Source organism: Thamnophis sirtalis, unplaced genomic scaffold (assembly GCF_051295495.1).
Source record: "Thamnophis sirtalis isolate CommonGarterSnake01/CBP01778 unplaced genomic scaffold, rThaSir2_p1.2 scaffold_4, whole genome shotgun sequence".
NCBI classification, from domain to species: Eukaryota; Metazoa; Chordata; class Lepidosauria; order Squamata; family Natricidae; genus Thamnophis; species Thamnophis sirtalis.
Genome location: NW_028261384.1, coordinates 115,089,499 through 115,110,939, shown reverse-complemented (window position 1 = coordinate 115,110,939; position 21,441 = coordinate 115,089,499). Strand labels below are relative to the sequence as shown.

Genomic DNA, 21,441 nt, shown 5'->3' with positions numbered 1-21,441 from the left:
CTAAATATGTTTGTATAAGAAGCCTATGTAATATCTGCCTGGTGCTTTGCAAAATACTGGTCAGGTATCAATAAGCCAGTGCTTCTGTGGAAGCCATGTATCTGATCTCTCCTTCAAACCCAGTAAAAATGATCAAGGAACATAATGGAAAGAGGCAACTAGAGGAAAGGAGTCCAAGGTTGTGTTTGCAGTATCTGAGAGGGGCTGATAGGAACTAGGTAGAACCAACCCATGGCACTTAATTAAGAAGTCATCATGGGATGTTCTTACAAGATGGCTTGGTTCAGAAGAAGCAAAACACTACTGATAAACTGGCATTGCCAAAGACAAATGGCTTCCCAGGAAGTTGGAGATGAGATAAAGGCACCATTGTTCTCTAAAAATGATCAGTAGAATATCTTCAGTTAATCGTAAGCATGGATGGGCCCAAGGACTGGAGAGACCCAGAGTCATCTACTCTTGGCCATGGGAAGTTAACAGGTGATTCTAGCTGTCACACTCTCTCAGCCCAACCTAATCTGTTCTTGAGCTGTATAATATGAACAAAAAACCTTGTCTAAACTGGGAAGTGAGGTTAAATAACTCAGTGTATACAAAAGATTGGGGGAGGAAACAAGTAGATTTCTTAAATTCTTCCCAAATCATGGATAAACAACTTGAAATCCATATATAACTCCAACCCCTTTTTGTAACTTAAAATTACATTACTTAAGAATAGAATAGAATAGAATAGAATAGAATAGAATAGGAATAGGAATAGACTAGGAATAGGAATAGGAATAGGAATAAGAGTAGAGTAGAATAGAGTAGAATAGAATAGAATAGAATAGAATAGAATAGAATAGAATTATTTATTACCCGGGTGTGATTGGACTCACAAGGAAGTTTAAACAAAACACCGATTTTCAGAAGTGCATCCTAAAATGGGGGGTTTTAAGCCTTCACTAAATGTCATACAGCCATTTTCTATTAGTATCCCTCCTGATCCCTATAAAAATGGTATTTCAACATCACTGCCATGTACCTACATCTATTTTAAAAAATGTGCAACTCCCTCAGAAAAGGATTCCTCTTCAATCCCTGCTTTGCAAATCTTGGCAGAACTCAGGGTTTCCTTTTCTCATTATCTTTCATCAGATCAGTCTTCTATCCATTGTACTAATGTACAATAAAGTCTTCCTTATACAGAATTCTCTCAGGCTGCAAGTGGCGCATTTCTAACAATCCAACAACCACAATTATCAGTTGCCATTTGCAGAGGTCAGAAACATTGTCCAACAAGTCAAATGTGACCCTGACCAAAATGGTTTTGCATTTGATCCATTGACTAACGACAGGAATGAAGAGATTAAACGGAGAACAGACAGTTTGTGTAACTTGAAAAATATGGAAACTTTTGAAAAACTCTGCTGAGAACTTGAGCATCTGTATTTGAGTGTCATTGCCCAGGAAAAGCATGTGGGCCTTCTGATGTTCCCAGGACCTTGTTTAACCCGGCCTATTCCAAGGATTACAGCTCCAGGCTGGCTGGCTTCCATCAATCACCTTTTTGAGATTAAGAGCTGTGGGAACCAAAACAGCTGCTGCCACCCCTCCTTTCCATCCCATCAAATTATGAGGGAGGTCCAGAAGAGAAGCTGATGATATCAAGGGTAAGCCAAGGTAATGACTCTCCCTAGAACAGGAATGCTCCTAAATCCTTGCTTTTACGCTTAGCCATCACCTCACTGAGCCATTCCCAGATAATAAGAGATGCCCAATAAAGGAAGGATTTTTTCATTGGAATCCTCAAAGCCCACTTTCAACTCTTCTATTTATCTCAGCTTTAAAAAACAAAGTTACAGGTTTTCAGAAAAGGAACTTGGTCAACACAATTTTAATACAGTCCTGCTGTGGCACCCAGTTCTTCCTACATCACGGTTTTTCGTTGTAGCCCACTGGCAAGAGAAAAATCCCATTTGTCCTGATTACTGTCTTTAACTATTTTTAGAAAAAAAAACAGCTGGTTTTAATCCAGTTTAGTGCTGCCTGTATGTGTGGAGATCTAGTTTGTTAATACCTAAAATTCATTAAGTCCATTATATAAGGGCAAACCCTCTTCTTTCTCCCCCCGCCTCATTCTGCCTTGCTTAAACAGGTCAACACATATTCAAACTACAACACACATTAGTTAGGAAACAGCAGAAAGCTGCTGTCAAACATAACAACACATTAAATCTCTACTGCAATTGCATCACTGTGTAGGGTGACCAAGGAATCTGCTAAAATCAGATGGCAGATATAAAATGAGGAGTCCGCCCAAAAATGATTAGGTGACTGGAGGTTTTAACATACGAAGAATGGTTGCAGAAACTGGGTATGTCTAGTGTAGTGAAAAGAAGGATTAAGGGTGACATGATAGCAGTGTTGCAATATTTGAGGGGCTGCCACCAAGAAGAGGGGGACAACCTTTTTCTGAAGCACCAGAAGGAAAGAGAATGGATGGAGAGGCAAACTAGAAGTAAGGAGAAATTTCCTAACTGAATGACTAACCAGTGGAACTGCTTGCCTTCAGAAATTATGGGTACTTCATCACTGGAGGCTTTTAAGAAGAGACTGGACAGCAACTTTTCTGGAATAATATAAGGTCTCCTGCTCAAGCAAGGGGTTGGACTAGAAGATCTCCAAGGTTCCTTCCAACTTAGTTATTCTGTTATTTTGAGTCAATCCTAGAATCAAGAAGACAAGGGAACAAGGTGTGCCTTGACAAATTGCATTCTCTCAAATGGTATAATATGCATTCCATAGCACTTTAAAACTTGTGGAAAGTTTTGCATTTGGAAAAAAATGGGGAGACCAGAAAGATAAGGCAAATTATTCCCACTTCTTCTCTGTTGTGGATTGCTTTCAATGAACTTGATTGTGTCACTGATGATTAAAAATTCACCTGAAACTCAACCTCAATTCCAACCTTAGAAAGTGGGAAATGGATGCTTGTAGGCTATTTCCATCTCTGGTGCAAACACTGAATTGCTATGTCTAAGATGGGCACTCAGTACTGTAAACAGTAATTGTTAGGAAGGAAACATGCAGTTGAGTTGCACAATCTTAATATTAATCTTTACAATCTTATTTAAAAGTATCAGGGCACTGAACCTCCACCAAGCACTCCACAATTGATTGCCATCGCCAAGAGTTTCCTTAGCTGGTAAACTTGGTTATAAGCAAATAATCTTCAGTCAATATTGAAAATTCTTTTGAAGAAGAAAACAGAGAAGGAGCTAAAACACCAAGCTAATATAAACTAACCTATAGAAACCCATCTGGGATTTGGAGTAGATCAGTGGTTCTCAATCTGGGTTCATGGACTCGGCGGGGGGGGGGGGGCTATAATGTCATCACAGGTGGTCCATGAAGGCTTGAAGAAATGTTATGATTTAAATTTTGAGTCTTGGTGGTACATGATGATGGTATGTGTGGCACAAAAGATATTTAAAGGGGGTCCATGGTGAAAAAGAGGTTGAGAACCACTGTAGTAGATCATCAAGGCTTTCCAAAATCAATACTTTTTAAAGTATTATTAAAGCACTGTGATTAAGAAAATTTGAGGCAACCAGGTATAGACTTGACACTTACAACAAATAAAACACTAGATACTTATTCCATCTTTCTTTTTTAAATGGATCTTCTGCAATAGAAAAAGGAGTGGAAACCCCAGTAGGAAAGCACAGGAAGTTGAACAAATGTAATAACACAATATCTTAGCCTCCTGTTAGATCTTGATTTGGAAGCAACCATGATTCTAGAAAAAAAGGGACGGTCTTTAGTACATGCAAATTCCATCAGGGCCTCCTTAAAATCCGCCTCCACAGCTCCGTGCGAAGCAGATCCCGTTCTTTTCGGATCCCAAGCAGAACACTCTGGTTCTCGTGAGCACGCCGGATCAGGTAAGGGATAACCTCTTCCACAGATCCATAGGGGATAGATTTGTAGATGGCAAAACCTGCTTGACCTATACTTGGCCGGAGGGTGAAAACCAAATTAGAGAAAGGAGGTGATTATATCACAGGAAGAAATGAAAAAAATCATAAAGAGCATGGAACAATACTCACCTAATGCCAAGGACACTTGGTCACACATACCCAGCAGCTGCCCAAAGCAAATGGGTCCAGCATTTTTGTTGATGCCCATCTCTGACATCCTTAAGAAGATAAAACAAACACAGACACAACGATGGGCATGAATTTATTGTAGAATGGCATAAACTGAAAGCCAGAAGTCCCAAAAGTGCTCTTGAAAAAGCACCTTTGGGACAACTGTGACCTGGAAGAGAGAGAATCCCTATAGACATGTAAGCTAGAAGGCTTCTACCAAAGAGATGGGTATTCCAAAATCTGCCAGTTTGGTATATGGCAAACAGAACTAATACACTTGTCTCCTATTTTCCCCACAACAGCAATCTTTCAAGGTGGGTTAGGCTGGGAAAGAGTGACTAGCCCAAAGTCACCCAGTCAGCTTTCATGCCTAAGGCTAGCCTAGAACCCAAAGTTTCCTGTTTTCTAGGTCAGAGCATTAACCGCTACTAGACCAAACTAATTCTCATGTTGCTGAATGTCAACCCTCAGTATCTCAGCTTGTATGGCCCAAAGTGACAGATTCTGAGAATTGTGACTCAACAAAATCTTGAGGGCTCTAGGCTCCCTCTGCTACTTTATGCAAATCACATAACCATAAATATCAGTTTCATTTTTTTTTTTTGCCCTAATTTCTCACACGTTTGAGGAGAGCAAATGACTATTTACTTGCCTTTACATGTGCACTAATGTTTTTAAGCCTCTGGTTATTTTGACCTTTCCCTCTCAGTTGTGTTAAATTGGAAAACATGTCAATCCTTGAGCGCAAAGTTTGTTGCTTCTGGTCCAACCTTCTGCTAAAGGCAGGAGACCGTGTACCATCCTGGTCAAATGATTGTCCAGTTTGTTTTTCAAAACATCTAATGATGGAGGACCCCCCAACTTGGGAGTCCGGCTATTCCATTGATTAATTGTTCTCACTGTCAGAAAATGTATCCTTACTTTCAAGTTAAACCTTTCTTTAACAAATTTCCACCCATTGGTTCTGGTGCTTTGTACAATAAGTCAATCCCCTCTTTCTGTGACAGCCCCTCAAGTCCTGGAAGATGAATGCCTTGTCAGTCTTCAGCTATATGGACAAATTCCTAGAATTCTGAGCAATGTCACTACTGAGTAAACAAGGTTGACGCTTAGAAATGTGGAGGGCATATGACTTGAACCAGTGATCTAAATGAAATTTTTCAGGGTTCATAACTTATTGCCTTATTTCTCCTCTTCCTCTTTGCTTTCACTTTTTCAGTTTGCTACTTGTGCATGCAATTTCTTGTACAAATCATTTAAGGAAGTAGAAAGGGCTTGTTCACAGAATCATGCAACATAAATCAATCAATCAATCAATCAATCAGAATAGAGCTGGAAGGGACCTTGGAGGCCTTCTGGTCCAGCCCCCTGCTCAAGCAGGAGACCTTATACCATTTCAGTCAAATGACTCTCCAGTCTCTTCTTAAAAACCTCAAGTGATGAAGCACCCACAACTTCTGAAGGCAAGCTATTTCGCTGATTGATTGTTCTCACTGTTAAGAAGTTTCTCCTTAATTCTAGGTTGCTTCTCTCCTTGATTAGTTTCCATCCATTGTTTCTTGTCGTGCTCTCTGGTGCTTTGAAAAACAAATTGACTCCCTCCTCTTTATGGCAGCTTCTCAAATACTGGGATCCTGCTAACATGTCCCCCCTTAGTCCTTCTTTTCTTTAGACTGGCCAAACCCAATCCTGTAACCGTTCTTCATATGTTTTTAGTCTCCAGGCCTTTAATTGTCTTAATTGCTCTTCTCAGCACTTTTCCACTCAATATATTTTTGTAGATGTTTTATTTGTAGATGTGTTATTACACTTTTCCCCCTCTCACCTCTTTTTCGTTACTATACCTTTGTACAGCATGTGTCACAGAAGCTTCATTGTGTGTAGCCACAATCATCTCAAATCTCTCCTTGACTTGAGATACTTGGTCCAAGCCAAAATCCAGACAACGGCGGTAACTGTTTGCCAAGGAAAATGAAAGGGGTGGGGGGTGGGGGGGTAGGAGAGGGAATGTTACTACAGGAGGAGATTCTCAACAGAAATCATTACAAGTAGCACACAGCCTGACATAACCAAGGCTCAAAACAAAAGAACTGTTCTAATGAGAAAAAAAAATCCTCACCTTTCATTGGTAGCTTCCCAGCTTGGCTGTACAGGATCAGGGTACCCCTTTTCCTTTGCCAATTTCCGTTCTTTGTTCAGATAAGCCCCCCGGACCAGCTTCACTCCAAAGCATACCCCCAGGCGTCCTGCAAGGGCCACATCTTGCTTCAGGCGCTCCAAAGTGTCCTGGAGGAAAACTTAACTAGGTCAACAAACAAAACAACTGCTATGGAACTTTTTTTTAAATTGCCCTAGCACCACTTAATTGTTCTGATGAAAAGAGCATTATTATTTTTTTATTCCCAGGTAGACGTGTGATGAAAAAAATACAAAGGAGGAGAGATTCTAGGAATAGACCAGTGGTGGGATTCAAATAATTTAACAACTGGTTCTCTGCCCTAATGACCATCTGGGTAGGTGGGGCTCAGTGGCCATGTGACTGGATGGGCATGGCCAACTCAAGGTCACTCAGGTCGATGGGCGCTTCGCCTTAGCTGTTACAATGTAACAAGGGTTAACCGGAAGGGCAGTTTCTGTAAGCAGGTCAATAAAGATTAGGCTAGAAACAACACCAGAATGTTTCCTTCCTGCCTTCCTTACAGGATTAGCCCTGTAAAGTGGGGGGAAAAAAAACAAAATGAGATTTCTTCCAACAATCGATTCTCTGAACTACTTAGAAAGTTACTAACCGGTTCTCCCGAATAGGTGCGAACTGGCTGAATCCCACCCACTGGAATAGATTCAGGGATGGGCTTCAAAAATTTCAGCAATAGGTTCTCGCCCGGCTGCTGTGTGGGCATGGCCATGGTTAGCCTAGTTGGCCTCCTGCACCAGGACGGGGGGGGGGGGGTTCCTTCCCCAGGCTCCGGAGGCTTTCCTTGAGCCTCTGGGAGGGTGAAAACTTCCTCTCCCAGCCTCCGGAAGTCTGGAAATGGGCCTGTTTCTGGCCTTCCGGAACTTCCAGGAGGCCCATTTTTCCCCCTCCCCGAGCCTCCGTGTGAGTCCTGCACTTACCTCGCATCCAAAACGAACCACGTGGAGACTCTTGGGAAGGGATGGGAGGGGTCAGCTTGGGGTGGGATTTGGAGGTTCTCCGAAGCAACCATAATGTTAGCTACGGTTTCTCCTGAACCTGGGCGAACCTGTAGCAGCCCACCCCTGAATAGACCAACCTTGAGATATGCTTGATATGTATTCCAAATCCAAGGCTTTTGGGTGTTCCAAGTAGCCATCATTGCGATGGTGACTAATGTCAAGGCAGGATTGATGTAAGTATATTCTGCATCTACCAGAACCCGGACTCCTTTTTCTACAGCATACTATATGGAGAGAAGAAAGGCCACATGATTCATACAGAAGACATATGATTGATTATCCTGCCTTCAAATACTGGGGTTGCTGAAGATTTTATTTAGTTCCATTCAATCCCCCAGAAACCTACTGAGATTGAAGAATATGCTATTGTATAGTAAAGAACCACAGATTCCTGAAGGTTCCTTTGCAAACTCCAACAGAGAAAATAGACCTCTGTAAGGCATTTTCTCCCAACTATAGCGATGTGGAACATTATGTTGCAGATGGATATTTTCAAGCAGCAGCCAAAAGAATCAAATCTGTAGTGTAAGAAGAGTTTAGAATTTCTAAATGCACTTGGTTAAAACCTGGGCTATATTTTGGTAGGGGACTTTCATCTTTGTTTCTGACAAAGCTACAAAAAAGTTGTCTCTTTGCTCCCATCTAATGGTAATCTGGTTTTATGCATCCCAAGTACAGTATTCTTGATCTTACCTAGTTTTCCTTTACTTATTTCTGCTTGCTAGGTAATTGCAAAAGGTATATTTGATTATCTGGTAAACCTGCTAATGTCTAAAACACAGACAGGTAATTACTGGTATGCCCTGCAAATATTTTGGATTGCAGCTGTCAGAATGACATTGGCCATTCTGGCTAGACTGGATAGTAGTATTTCTTCTTCTTCTCCATGCTGAAAAAAGCAGCCATCTCTGCATCTTTTCCTATGCGGTTCCCTTCTTTAACATATGTGAAACCTTGCTATATCCCCAAGTTTAATCCAGTCCATCCTGATTTCTGGATGGTTTCCCACCAGCTGATGACATTCAGAAAACAGGAGGGCAACACCAACTATTTTCCTTCACACAACTTACACCTATGTCATCAAGATATGTGGCAGCAACACAAAGAAAAGGTGGTAGATGCAGGATAAAGATCACCAACGGGGAGAGCAAATTTTATGCTGGAAAGCTCTTTGCTGATTCAAGAATGAGAAAGAATTCAATAGTGAGGAAAGGGCCCATATCAGCCATACGTCTCATCCTATTCACACCAGAAGTTCTCTAATTTCTCATTGCAACTGCAATCCTTTGTGATTCTACGGAGGAATTATTGAGTCTGTCATCTGCACCTCTATAACTGTCTGGTTTGGTTCTGAAACCTAACAAGACAGACACAGACTTCAGAAGATAATCAGAACTGCAGAATTACTGAATTACAGAACTATTACTGCCAGCCTGCCTTCCATTGAGGACCTGTACACTGCATGAGTCAAAAAGAGACCCATGAAAATATTTACAGACTCCTCACATCCTGGACATAAATTGTTTCAACTCCTACCCTCAAAACACCCCTATAGAGCACTGCTCACCAAAACAACTAGACACAAGAACAGTTTTTTTCCCCAAACGCCATCACTCTGCTAAACAAATAATTCCCTCACCACTGTCAAACCATTCAGTAAGGCTGCATTACTATTACTATTAGTCCTCTCATCATTCCTATCACCCATCTTTTCCTACTTATGACTGCAGGACTGTAACTTAGTTGCTTGTATTCTTATGATTTAAATTGATACTGATTGTTTCCTGATTGCTTATTTGTACCCTATGACTATCATTAAGTACCTTATGATTCTTGACAAATGTATATTGTCTTTTTATGGACGCTGAGAACATATGCACCAAAGACAAATTCCTTGTGTGTCTAATGACACTTGGCGAATAAAAAATTATATTCTGTTCTGTTCTGTTCTATTCTGTTCTGTTCTATTCTATTCTTCTGTGCATTCAAAATATTACCAACTTTTTTTGTCTTGTTTCTGAATCTGGGTTTTTGTATGATCTTGGGAAAGCTGACACCTGGCACGTCAAGGAATGGAATAGGGCCATTATCCCACAACTGAAAAATTCTGGCTACTGAAAAGGTCACAATCACCTTTCTCAATCAGTGAAATCAGGATAAACAAGTTTTGTTTTTTTTAGCCTCTTGCACAAAAGAGAGAAGAGCAAAGGGATTCAAAAAAATCAACTGCAACATACATACTGAAGGGACAGGACTGAACATGATGTTGTGGTTGCCATTTTTAAAATGCCACTATGGAAGCTCGTTCCATCTAATTGTAAGGCTAAGATTGATTTTGATTGTTAATGTTTGGCAAGGAACATATAAGCCTCTGTCCAAAGGACAACAGCTGAGTTAAAACAATCAACTGGGCACAACCCAATTATTGGGCTTCAGTATTGGATCTGTTGTTGACAACTCAGGTTATGACTTTGCAATTTAATAGCAATAGCACTTAGACTTATATACTAATTCACAGCTCTCTCTAAGCAGTTACAGAGTCAGCATATTGCGCCTAATAATCTGGCTTCTCATTTTACCAACCTCGGAAGAATGAAAGGCTGAATCAACCTTGAGCTGGTGAGAATCAAACTACCAAACTACAGTTAGCAGAAGTGGCCTGTAGTACTGCATTCTAACCACTGCACCACCACAGCTCATCAAGCTTTAATACTGTTGTCAGAACGAGTTATATTTTCATAACTTCATGGCCTAAACCAATGTAAATGTCATGGGTGAAACTTTAGTTGGTTTGGTACCTGTGCTACAGAATTCAGGCGCCTCAATGATTTTTGGAAATGCTGGTTTTCTTCTTGGGACAAGCAGCTGAAGGCAACTTCCTGGTAATGGAAGAGAACAGACAACATATACATTTAAAAAACAATTCTTTGTCCATAGAGAGAGTGAAAAGGATAGAATCAAAGCAAACAGGGAAACAGATAAGAAAACATGAAATGGGATCTGCTCACATGTCCTGACATGGCAGCCATGACTTTTTCGATGCTGAGGTCCGATATCCCCTCCTTGTTTTGTAAACAGAGGGTAATTGTTTTCTGTGAAGAGAGAGAATAAATCCATGCTAAATAAAATCAGAGTACTTGTCCTCATTCTCATCTCATACTGCAGAATTAGGAACCAAAATGATGACTTTTTTTATAGTCAAGGAAATATAGGTAGCCCCTGATTTACGTCCACAAGACAGCCCAAAACTTCTGTTGCTGAGACATTTGTTAAGTGAGTTTTGTCCCATTTTACAACCTTTCCTGCCAGTTATTAAGTTAGTAGCATGGTTCTTAAGTGAATCTGTCTTCCTCTTGACTCTGCTTGTCTGGTCACAAAGAGTGATCACACCATCCCAGGACATAAATATGAGCCGTTTGCCAAGGGCCCAAATTTGGAGACCTGTTTATGGATATGTTGCAATGGTAGTAAATGTGAAAAACAACGCAAGTCACTTTTTTCAGTATCTTTGTAATTTTGAACGGTTACAACCATTCACTAAACAATAACTAAACCGGGCAATAAGCAAATTGTTGAATATTACCTGTATTATAGCTTTGCAAATTTTTCACTTAAATCTCCTTCCCATAAGCTGAAATCTAGCACACTTACATCCTCTCCTTGTTTAATAGGGTTCCACCACAAAACCGCATTCGACTAAAGGGTGCTCGACAAAACCGTGTAGCTGACGTCATCACAGCGCGATAACAGCGCGGAGAAAAAAGCACGCTGTAAACGCTAAACCTAAAATTAACCCCTAAACCTAAACCTAACCCCCCTAAACCTAATCCTAAACCTAATCCTAAACCTAACCCTTAACCTAAACCCTAAACCTAACGCTAAACCTAAAGCTAAACCTAATCCTAACCCTTAACCTAACCCTAAACCTAACCCTAAACCTAACCCTTACCTTAACTTGAATCGGCTTGCTTTCAAAGCGCTATTTAAAGCGCCCTTCTTTCTCCGTGCTCGCTGTTGTCGCCCTGTTGATGATGTCAGCGACGCGGTTTAATCGGGCGCGCTTAAGTTGAGCGCGGTTTTGTCGTGCCATGGTTTAATAGTCACATTTTATTCCAGAAAAATGGTCACTGAACAAAATACTCACTAAAATGACACTAAGGAGCGCCTACCATGACCACTGGTTGCTGGTGCCTCATTTATACAAAAGTTCTTTCTTGCAGCAGCTCCAGTGTGACTCTCTGACGTTGTTAGACACAGATATTTGAACATAAGTGATTGTAAAATTATTTTTTACTACCATTTTCCAGCATTTAATACCACTGTATTTGTGAACGATGTCTGCTTCAGGTAGTTATTATATGAGAACTGACTGTGCTGGATTGGAGGCAGACCTTGCTTATCACCTCCCACAGACCCATTAGATCTCACAGGGTTGGCCTCCTCCGGGTGCCATCTACCAGCCAATGCCACCTGGCTATTACCCGGGGGAGGGCCTTCTCTGTGGCAGCTCCGGCCCTCTGGAATGAACTCCCCGCAGGGATTCGGACCCTCACCTCTCTCCAGGCCTTCCGAAAAGCCGTCAAAACCTGGCTTTGCCTGCAGGCCTGGGGGTGATGAGTTCCCTCCCCTCTCGACATGTATGGTTGTGCGACTGTTGTCTACTTTTATTATCTGTATTTTGTCTTTTATGTTACCCCTTTTTTTTCCCCTTTGAATTGTTCGCCACCCTGAGTCCTCCCGGAGAAGGGCGGCATACAAATAATAAAATACCAATACCAATACCAATCAACTGCCTTATTTAGCAGCCATTCAAACTTACAATGGTGCTAAAAAAATAACTTCAACAATCAGTTCTCTCTTTTATGACCATTGCAGATGTCCCCACAGACACATGATTGACATTTAAGCGCTTCACAGCTGACTTTCAACAAGCAGAATCAAAGGAGAAGCCAGCAGTAAGATTGCAAGTCATGTGATGTCTCACTTAACAACCCACAATGATTCAATTAATAACAGAATGGGAAATGACATTGTTAAGTCCATCATGGTCACTTGCTTAACGACCATATCACATAATGACAGTTCCAGTAAGTGAGGACTGTAGGGTTATTTTACCTGAAGTGCTGAATTTAGTTTGACCAGTTTTAAAAAAGGAATGAATCCATCATGATGTTTGTCAATTTTAAGACACACGAACTTGTCACATGGACCTGTCAATTTCAGTTCTGGAAATTGAAATCCTTGTGTCTTAAACTTGTTAAGGTTGAGAAACACTGCCTTAATATACTTAACCCATTCAGCCCTTAATCCTTTCTGCTGGCAAGGTAACTGAGCCAAAGATCATATTTTGGGCGAATACTATGCCTCCATCCACTTTTTTTGAAAGAAATACGTAATATCCCATGCGTCCTTCCATCAAAAGAGCAGGGTCTTGGCTTCCTAATAGTGATAGTGCCTCCTCAGCCAACTGGGACACAGCAGGCATGGCGAAATTAGCCCTATCAGCCAATCCACATTTGGGAATCATCTTACCCTGTTTAGCACTGAGCGCTCAATGGAGTAGCTAGTATTCATAGCTTCTCTTTCATTTCAGATTGTTTTGCTGGGAGTGGGGAGCTGGGAGGAGTTGGTAATGCCAACCGCTTGGGTTGGTGTTTGCACGCCAAAGCTAATTGTGTTAATATTGTCTTCAAAGTGTAAACTAACTCCATGCTCTCAATATGCTACTGCTTGAGGCATCCCAAAATACTCACACAGAGTTCAGCTGCCATCAGGGCTGTCACCTTCAGTTGCATCATGGGATTGGGGGCACCCCCCACTGAGAGATCCAGGCAGGTAATCATGGAGTGGGCATTCTTGTCATACCACCCTTCCCTGGTGAGGAGAGAGCAGAAGGGTAGCACTGGAACCCTTTCAGATCTGGCTTTTGGTATTTCTGTTGGTTGCTCACCAACTCTTATCTATCTAATGCCATCCTTTTCCTCTGGATTTGGTTTCATATGATTGCTGTGCTAGTATGTGATGGAATATTGCACCTATTTGGGTGGTGTCAAGTTTAAGATGGGTGGACTTCAGTCCCCAGAATTCCCACACTGACTGGGGAATTCTGGGAGATAAAGTTCACCCATGGCCATCTTGCTGATGATTTATTTATTTATTTGTCCTGGAAAAGTTTCTGCAGGGTTTTTTTTTTTTGGCAAGATTTCATTCATTTTCATTCATTAATTCAATGAATGAATGAATGAATGAATGAATGAATGAATGAATGAATGAATGAATGAATGAATGAATGAATGATTTCAGAAATGGTTTTCCATTGCCTTGCTTTTTTTAGGGCTGAGTTAAGGATTGACTCAAGGTCATCCAGCTGGCATTGTGCCTAAGGTGGAACTAGAATTCATGGTCTCCCAGTTTCTAGCCTGATGCCTTAACCAAAGTAACTGTCCTTGGGGGTATACTGACTAGGAACTCTGAAGAATCCTTATGACCTAGAGAAGGAAACATGGTAGGGAAGTCTGATTTATAATGAGAGAGGTGATTTATATTAATTAATGATGAGACTATGAGTAATACTTAACCAGGAAAATTCAACAGAGTTTCCAAATCTCCCAGCAAAAATCAAAATTGCTGGAGGAAGGTAAGGATATTCCTGCCCCCCCAAAAACAGGCTTTATTCAGCTGGTCAATTGGACTTGTGGGGCTTTCTTTTCTCTAGACTCAGAAAAAATTAATTATTCTCATTTTTTTTCTAGTTTTGAGTAACAGGGTTCTGTGCATTACATCAAAGCTTACAGTAGTCAAAGTATGAGAAATTACTCTTAACACTGATAACCACTTCCTCAAACAGAAAGCCAAGGTTGTAGATATCTCTGTATGGTCTTAATACATACTGGAAACACCGGAAGAGGATGTATGAATCATGTTTCCCTTCTTAAGCTCAAAAATGTGTGACTCTTTTCACCTTTTCAGAAGATGTGTGAGCTCTCCATATCTCCATAAAACACCCCCTCAATGATTTACCACCCACAAACTGCCAGGTGGCTAATTTTTTTTGTACTGTAAAGAAACCTTCCCTCACTCCAATGTCCACCAGATGAATTGGAAAACATCTACCATTATCTGCCAGTTAGCAAATCCAGGAGATGATGATGGATAATGTTTGAAGAATGGTATAACACCTGAAATGAGATTCACTCTTTATTTATTACTAAAATAGTTATAATATCCGGAAATATTGTGGGGAATAGAGGCAAGACTTGGGAGAAGGGCGGCATATAAATCTACTAAACATAAACCTAAACCTACATCTACCAGTACAACTTTTTAAAAAAGAACTTGAATCAAAATGTTATGCCTTTATACTGTACAAAAATTTGGAGCTGCCATGACCAAAACAGAATCCTAAAGATTCTAAAATAAATCCAAAATTAGGATCACATAAAATGTTCTCCCAATCCCTGAATTTACTCTCTTTCTGCAGATATGTATTCTTCTAGGTACAATTTTTCTGTTCTCCATTTTTTTTTCTAGAATAACCTCTACTGTTAGGTAGATTAAGATTGGTGTCTAAAGTGACATATGTTTATCACCTCAATTGTTATTTATATCACAACCAACTATTAAAGCTCAGGTTGTAGTGAAAAACACATCTGTAATAAAATTGAAATAAGATTATGTGGTCATCTGGTCAAGAATTGGCAGACCACTTTGCCTTATCTTTTTCCATCTGCTCAAAAACTGCTCTACTGCTAGACTAACTATCACCCCTTCCTTCCTTACCCTTCTTTTTCCTCTCCTACATCTTCTTCTATGGGGACAGCAAGGAGAGGCCGGACCCCCAAGTGTTGGAGTCTTTGCAGTGTTTCTTTGATCTCTTTGTGGGTCTCACCAGCCACAAACTGCCCATACAAAGTAAGACGAAGTGCAGAGGTCCAGAGGCGACGTCCCAGAATATGCCGAGTGAAAGAAAGGAGCTTGGAGGAAAAAGAGAAATAGAGGCTGTGCGGGCAATTTCCAGATGTGAAGCTGTATTTACTTGGAAAGAGAACCCTGAGTAAAGCTACCCGATTTGGCCTGAAAAATATCCAGATGATGGAAACAAAGAGAGTTTTCTACATCCCTTTTCCTCCATCTAGTGATTATCTGGATTTTTGTAGGCTCAATGGTGCAGTCCATCTTGAGACACCTAAAAAGTTAACAGATGGACTATAGATTAACTGTTAACAAATTAATTACTACAGATAATTTATTCCAATAAAGATATAATTTGTGCATCTGGACAATGGACTTTAGTCCAAAAAAAAATGTCTACCAATTGCCGTTTGTTAGTCTTTAACACCAATTATTAACCTGCAATCTATGCAAGAAGTTGTCACAACTATGTTTAATCGTTTGTGCAAGTGTCACAAATAATTTATGACTTATTCTGCACAAATTACTGCAAATTACAATTTATTCTAAAAACTATTATCACGTCCCCAATCAATAGAGCACTCAGTTTAAGTCATTGGGGGCAAATTCCAGGGTCATGCTCATGTGGAGATACAAGGGGACTTCCAAAACTTAAACCAAGTTACATGTTTATCATTTTAACTGATCTCCTGATAAGAACATTAAAATTATTTTCTGGTACATCCTTCCAACCACACATCATAGAAACCCAAGATTATTGATGACAATTGAGACAAAATGGGTTATGGGTTAGATCAGGAGTCAAAATCTCACCTTTGGTGCTTTCTGCACCAGCCATGGAGAAGAACAGAGAAAGAAGACCAGCAGTCCACGACTGAGTTCCCACTTGGTCTTGAGGCGGAAAACCTTCCCATCATCCAGGTTCAGTGAATTAGAAGAAGGTTGGGGTTTCTTTGAAGCGGTTTCGGGGATTGTCTTGGAAGATGAGGATTTCTGGGTTGTCACTTGGGGGCTCCAGAGGGTTAATACCCTCCGGTGCATGAAACGAACCCCACAATGCAGCATGCCACCAGCTCAGTCTGAAGGGCACAGTGCCACCTTTGAGAATGTAGCATCTGGCGTTTATCCCATTGCGTATGGGAACAAGCTGGAAAGATGGGGAGGGTGGAGGAAAGAGTGCAAACACAGCCCAGTAAGGTGCAGTTTCAGCACATTATTGGGGGTAAGTGGGAAGCAATTCACTAGGGCAGAAAACCTGCTAAGGAGAAGTCATTCATTAACATGAAGATTCCTGGCATTTCAACCTTATTGGCTTATTCTATTCTTTTCTGCAACATGGTAGTTTCCAGATCTGTTCACTTTCTATAATTCCCAGCAATTATATTAGATGGGAGAATATGGAAGGTGAAGTCCAAAACACCTGAAGACCACAGATTAGGGAAGGCTCCTGTGAGATTTAGAAGGCACTTGACAAATCTGAACATTGGGCACTATCTAATAAAATGAGATTCAATGGTGAAAAGAGTAAGGTTCTACATTTAGGAAAGAACAACGAAATGCACAGGTACAGTATAGGTGGTATCTTGCTCAATAGTAGTAACTGTGAGAGGGATCTTGGAGTCCTAGTGGACAACCATTTAAATATGAGCCAGCAGTGTGCAGCAGCTGCCAAAAAAACCAACACAGTTCTAGGCTACATTAACAGAGGGATAGAATCAAGATCACGTGTTGATATAAAGTGTTAATACCACTTTTTAATGTCTTGGTAAGGCCACACTTGGAATACTGCATTCAGTTTTGGTCGCCACGATGTATAAAAGATGTGGAGGCTCTAGAAAGAGTGCAGAGAAGAGCAACAAAGATGATTAGGGGACTGGAGACTAAAACATATGAAGAACAGTTGCAGGAACTAGATGTGTCTAGTTTAATGAAAAGAAGGACTAGGGGAGACATGATAGCAGTGTTCCAATATCTCAGGGGTTGCCATAAAGAAGAGGGAGTCAAACTATTCTTCAAGGCACCTTCTTGTTCTAACAAGAAGCAATGGGTGGAAACTAATCAAGGAGAGAAGCAACTTAGAACTGAAGAGAAATTTTCTGACAGAACAATTAATCAGTAGAACAGCTTGCCTCCAGAAGTTGTGAATGCCCCAACACTGGAAGTCTTTAAGGTGTTGGACAGCTATTTGTCTGAAATGGTATAGGGTTTCCTGCCTAGGCAGGCGGTTGGACTAGAAGACCTCTAAGGTCCCTTTCAACTCTGCTATTGTATTGTATTCTAGTTTCTTTAGAGTGGAAGTTAGCACTGATATTCCTCCAGATAGAGCCAAACTATATTCCAGAGCATTTCTTGTCATTTGATTGCCAAGAATCAAAAACATTTCATATGAGTTGATTCTCAAGTATTTATGTTTTTCATATTTTTCTGTTTATCAAGAGCCCAGTGGTTAGAATGCAGTATTGCAGGCTAACACAGCTCACTACAAGCAGTTCAATCCTGATCGGCTCAAGGTCGACTCAGCTTTCCATCCTTCCAAAGTCAGTAAAATGAGGACCCAAATTGTTGTGGGAAATATGCTGACTCTATAAAACACTTAAAATGGCTGTAGAAACAGTATTTAAGAGCTGAGGTGGCGCAGTGGTTAAATGCAGCACTGCAGGCTACTTCAGCTGACTGCAGTTCAGCAGTTCGGCTGTTCAAATCCCACCAGGCTCAAGGTTGACTCAGCCTTCCATCCTTCCAAGGTGGGTAAAATGAGGATCCAGATTGTTGTTGGGGGCAATATGCTGATTCTGTAAACCGCTTAGAGAGGGCTGAAAGCCCTATGAAGCGGTATATAAGTCTAACTATTGCTATTGCTAAGTTTAAGTGCTATTGCTGTTTATTATCAAAGGATTCAATTATTCTCCTCATGATAATTTGGATCCTATGCATTTGGAATTCTGTTGTACCTTTTCCCCCATTTAACTCCATAATGTCCACAAACTATTGGTCCTCCAAATATGGTAGATAAGAACCAATGTCATCCTCTCTAGCCATCTGCGGAAAATGCTCTGTTGATAGCTATTTTATGTAATGGAACATCTGCTATTTGTCTCATTTTTTCAATTGTCCATGAAAACCAAAAGTGGAACTGTCAAATGCACATACAACCATTTGAAATTTAAAATGTTTTGGACCCGAGATAGCTGTTGAGTTTGAAACGGCTTGTTTTGACTTTGCCAGAAATGTTCTATACTGACCATTTTTTTGTTGTTTGTTGCAAAGTCGATCCAACTCATTGCAACCCCATGGACAACCTTCCTCCAGGCCTTCCTGTCTTCTACCATCCTCTGGAGTCCATTTAAGCTCACACCTACTGCTTCAGTGACGCCATCCAGCCACCTCATTCTCTGTCGTCCCCTTCTTCTTTTGCCCTCCATCTTTCCCAGCATTAGGCTCTTCTCCAGTGAGTCCTTCCTTCTCATTAGGTGGCCAAAGTTTCTGAGTTTCATCTTCAGGATCTGGCCTTCTAAAGAGCAGTCAGGGTTGATCTCCTCTAGGATTGACTGGTTGGATCATCCAAGGGACTCGCAGGAATCTTCTCCAGCACCGCAGTTCAAAGACCTCAATTCTTTGGCGCTCAGCCTTACTTATGGACCAACTTTCACAGCCATACATTGCAGCTGGGAAAACCATAGCGTTGACTATATTTTGTTGGCAGGGTGATGTCTCTGCTTTTTAGTATGATGTCTAGATTTGCTATAGTTTTCCTCCCCAGGAGCGTCTTTTAATTTATTGGCTGCAATCCCCATCTGTGGTGATCTTGGAAGCCAGGAAATAAAATCTGTCACCACCTCCATTTCTTCCCCATCTATTTGCCAGGAATTGAGAGGGCTGAATGTCATGACCATTTTAGAATTTTTCAAGCTCAGAAGACTTCTAATAAGACCACAAGATCAGTGTTGTTTTGTACCCAGAAGACACAAATTCAAAATGTTTCACTCACTAATAGTCAACAGAATTGGAGGAACACCAGGATGAGAAAGGCTTGCTGCAAGCAGAAAGATGCTGCCTTTAGAATAGGGTTTTCCAGCGTTTATGCCACTTTTAAGATGCATGGACTTCAACTCCCGAAATTCAACCCTAAAGAATCTGATCACTACATTTCAAAACACCTTTTTTAGTTTTTGTTCATAATAAGAAAACAAAATGTACAACCAAAAATGGAAACATTCAGCATTATTTTTCCAATGGAGGTTGCTGAAGTGATAGAACTTGCTGAGATGGCTATATTCAATTTTTTGATTAAAGAAAAGACAATATGTGTTTATTGGTATGTGAAATGAACATATGATTAATGATTCTGATAATTAGAATATAGAAAGAATTATATTGCAACCAGTAAGAGGTAAATTTATCATTGTACTTAAAACTATTGTAAATTTTAGAAGATACTTCTTTGTATCTTTTATTTCTTGCACTTTTAGCTTTTATTTTTTTTTCTTAGTTTGTATCAATTTACAGGTTTTAAATTCTTTAATAAAATTATACAAAAAAACCACACCCATCACTCAGTAACCATTACTTGAAAAAATTAGAAGGACATCTTGTTTTGAAAAAGCAGAGAACCTTGAAAATGGGGCAAAATTAGAGGGAAGAATATGATTTTGGGACTCTAGGGCAGGTGTCAAACTGACGGATGCGAGCCAGATATATCACGCACAGGCCACACCCCCTGGTTCCGCAAAGGCAAAAATGTTATGTGTCACGTGATGCGATTGAGTTTGACACCCGTGCTCTATGGCTATGTGTGAATGCCAGGATCTCATGCCAGCTAAGGAAGTGGCCATTCGGTGGGCAAAAGACTCAAATGGCCCCAAGGCAATAAAATTCAAATTACACATGAAATCGGTTGAGTTTTGACTTAGTGAGATGTTGAGTTTATAGCTGACATTTTTCTAAACCTATTCTCTCAAGTATACTGGAGCTGCAGTTCAGTGTTGTCGATCTTAATATCCATGTTGGTTAAAGATTCCAGATGTCACAATCCCAATGTGTGAACGAACTACTTCCCTCCCAAGGCAGTTAAAACTACCGTATGTTTCAAAGTATAAGACGCACCAAGATTTTGAAGAGGTAAATTTAAAATAAGTTTTTGCACACTGCAGACCTCCCAAACCCTCTGCACGCCTCATTTTTTTTTTTTTTTGGTGAAAAACAGAGCATGCAGTGTTTGAGAGGCCTGCAAAGTGCTCCTGGGGGCTGGGGTGCAAAAACAAGCAAAAAAACCAAAAACAGGGCCCATTTTTTTGCCAAAAGAAGGGCATGCATAGCCTTTAGACAGCTTGTAAACTGGTTTTGGGGGTTGGGGGGGCAAAAACAAGCAAAACACAGCCCATTTTATGCTCATTTTTGCCCTCTCCAGCCCCCAGAACCACTCTACAAGCCGACTAAAGGCTATGCATATCCATGTTTGTGAAGGGGGCGGGGCTTTGGGAGGCCAAAAACGCTGTATTCAGTGTATAAATCGCACCGACATTTTCCCTTTTTTGGGGGGAAAAGGTGCATCTTATACTCTGAAAAATACGGTAAATGTTATACACTCACCATCAAGAGCTAAAGGAGCACCCCATTATCAGGATGCTTTCTTGGGGGTGGGGGGGGTGATTGTCCATTAAGAAAACACACTATCCCAAGTGCCTGACTCTCCACAGATGTTCTAGAATTCTTTTGGCACTTATTGGAAACTCTCGGGAGCCTTAAGTGTTTAGTAGCAATATTTTAACACATTTACTATTTTAGTTTTCATTATCCTTTGGTTTTGAATGCTTTCAAATGTTTTTAAAACAGCTTTGGCTGTTTTGCCATCAGTATACATTACACTGATAATTTTTGAAAATGATGTTTATTAGGGAATGTGTTTCGTATTTTAATGCATTCTGAGTTTAATAACTACCGAAAAACTTGCTTCAAGCGCAGTACAAAAATGTTACAAGCAAGCAGAAATAAATGGCTGAAACACACACACACACACCTTCTCTAGGATGAGTTAGTAGAGGCTTTGGAAAGGCCTTAAATGTTTACATGGCTAGTATGTTGTGGCAAAGGCAACAGAGACAGCAGGAAAGATAGCGGCCATTTGAAGTGGACAGAAAGACAAAGCCCGTGTCACTTTTCCTTGTATTGTACAAGCATATGGATGCAATAAATAAACGAGTGG

General features: G+C 40.6%; 1 protein-coding gene across 1 annotated transcript; it reads right to left on the bottom strand.

Moving 5' to 3' along the window:
- Nucleotides 1-3,636: 3,636 nt before the first annotated feature.
- Nucleotides 3,637-16,456, bottom strand: PRODH2 (proline dehydrogenase 2). The gene is made up of 10 exons (XM_087713793.1): nucleotides 16,053-16,456; nucleotides 15,108-15,301; nucleotides 13,082-13,202; nucleotides 10,337-10,420; nucleotides 10,127-10,207; nucleotides 7,406-7,552; nucleotides 6,253-6,419; nucleotides 5,978-6,088; nucleotides 4,092-4,180; nucleotides 3,637-3,991 (listed from the first exon to the last, which is right to left on the bottom strand). Exons 1-10 carry the CDS (start codon nucleotides 16,302-16,304, stop codon nucleotides 3,822-3,824), a joined length of 1,416 nt encoding a protein of 471 aa, XP_087569919.1. The 5' UTR covers nucleotides 16,305-16,456; the 3' UTR covers nucleotides 3,637-3,821.
- Nucleotides 16,457-21,441: the final 4,985 nt, after the last annotated feature.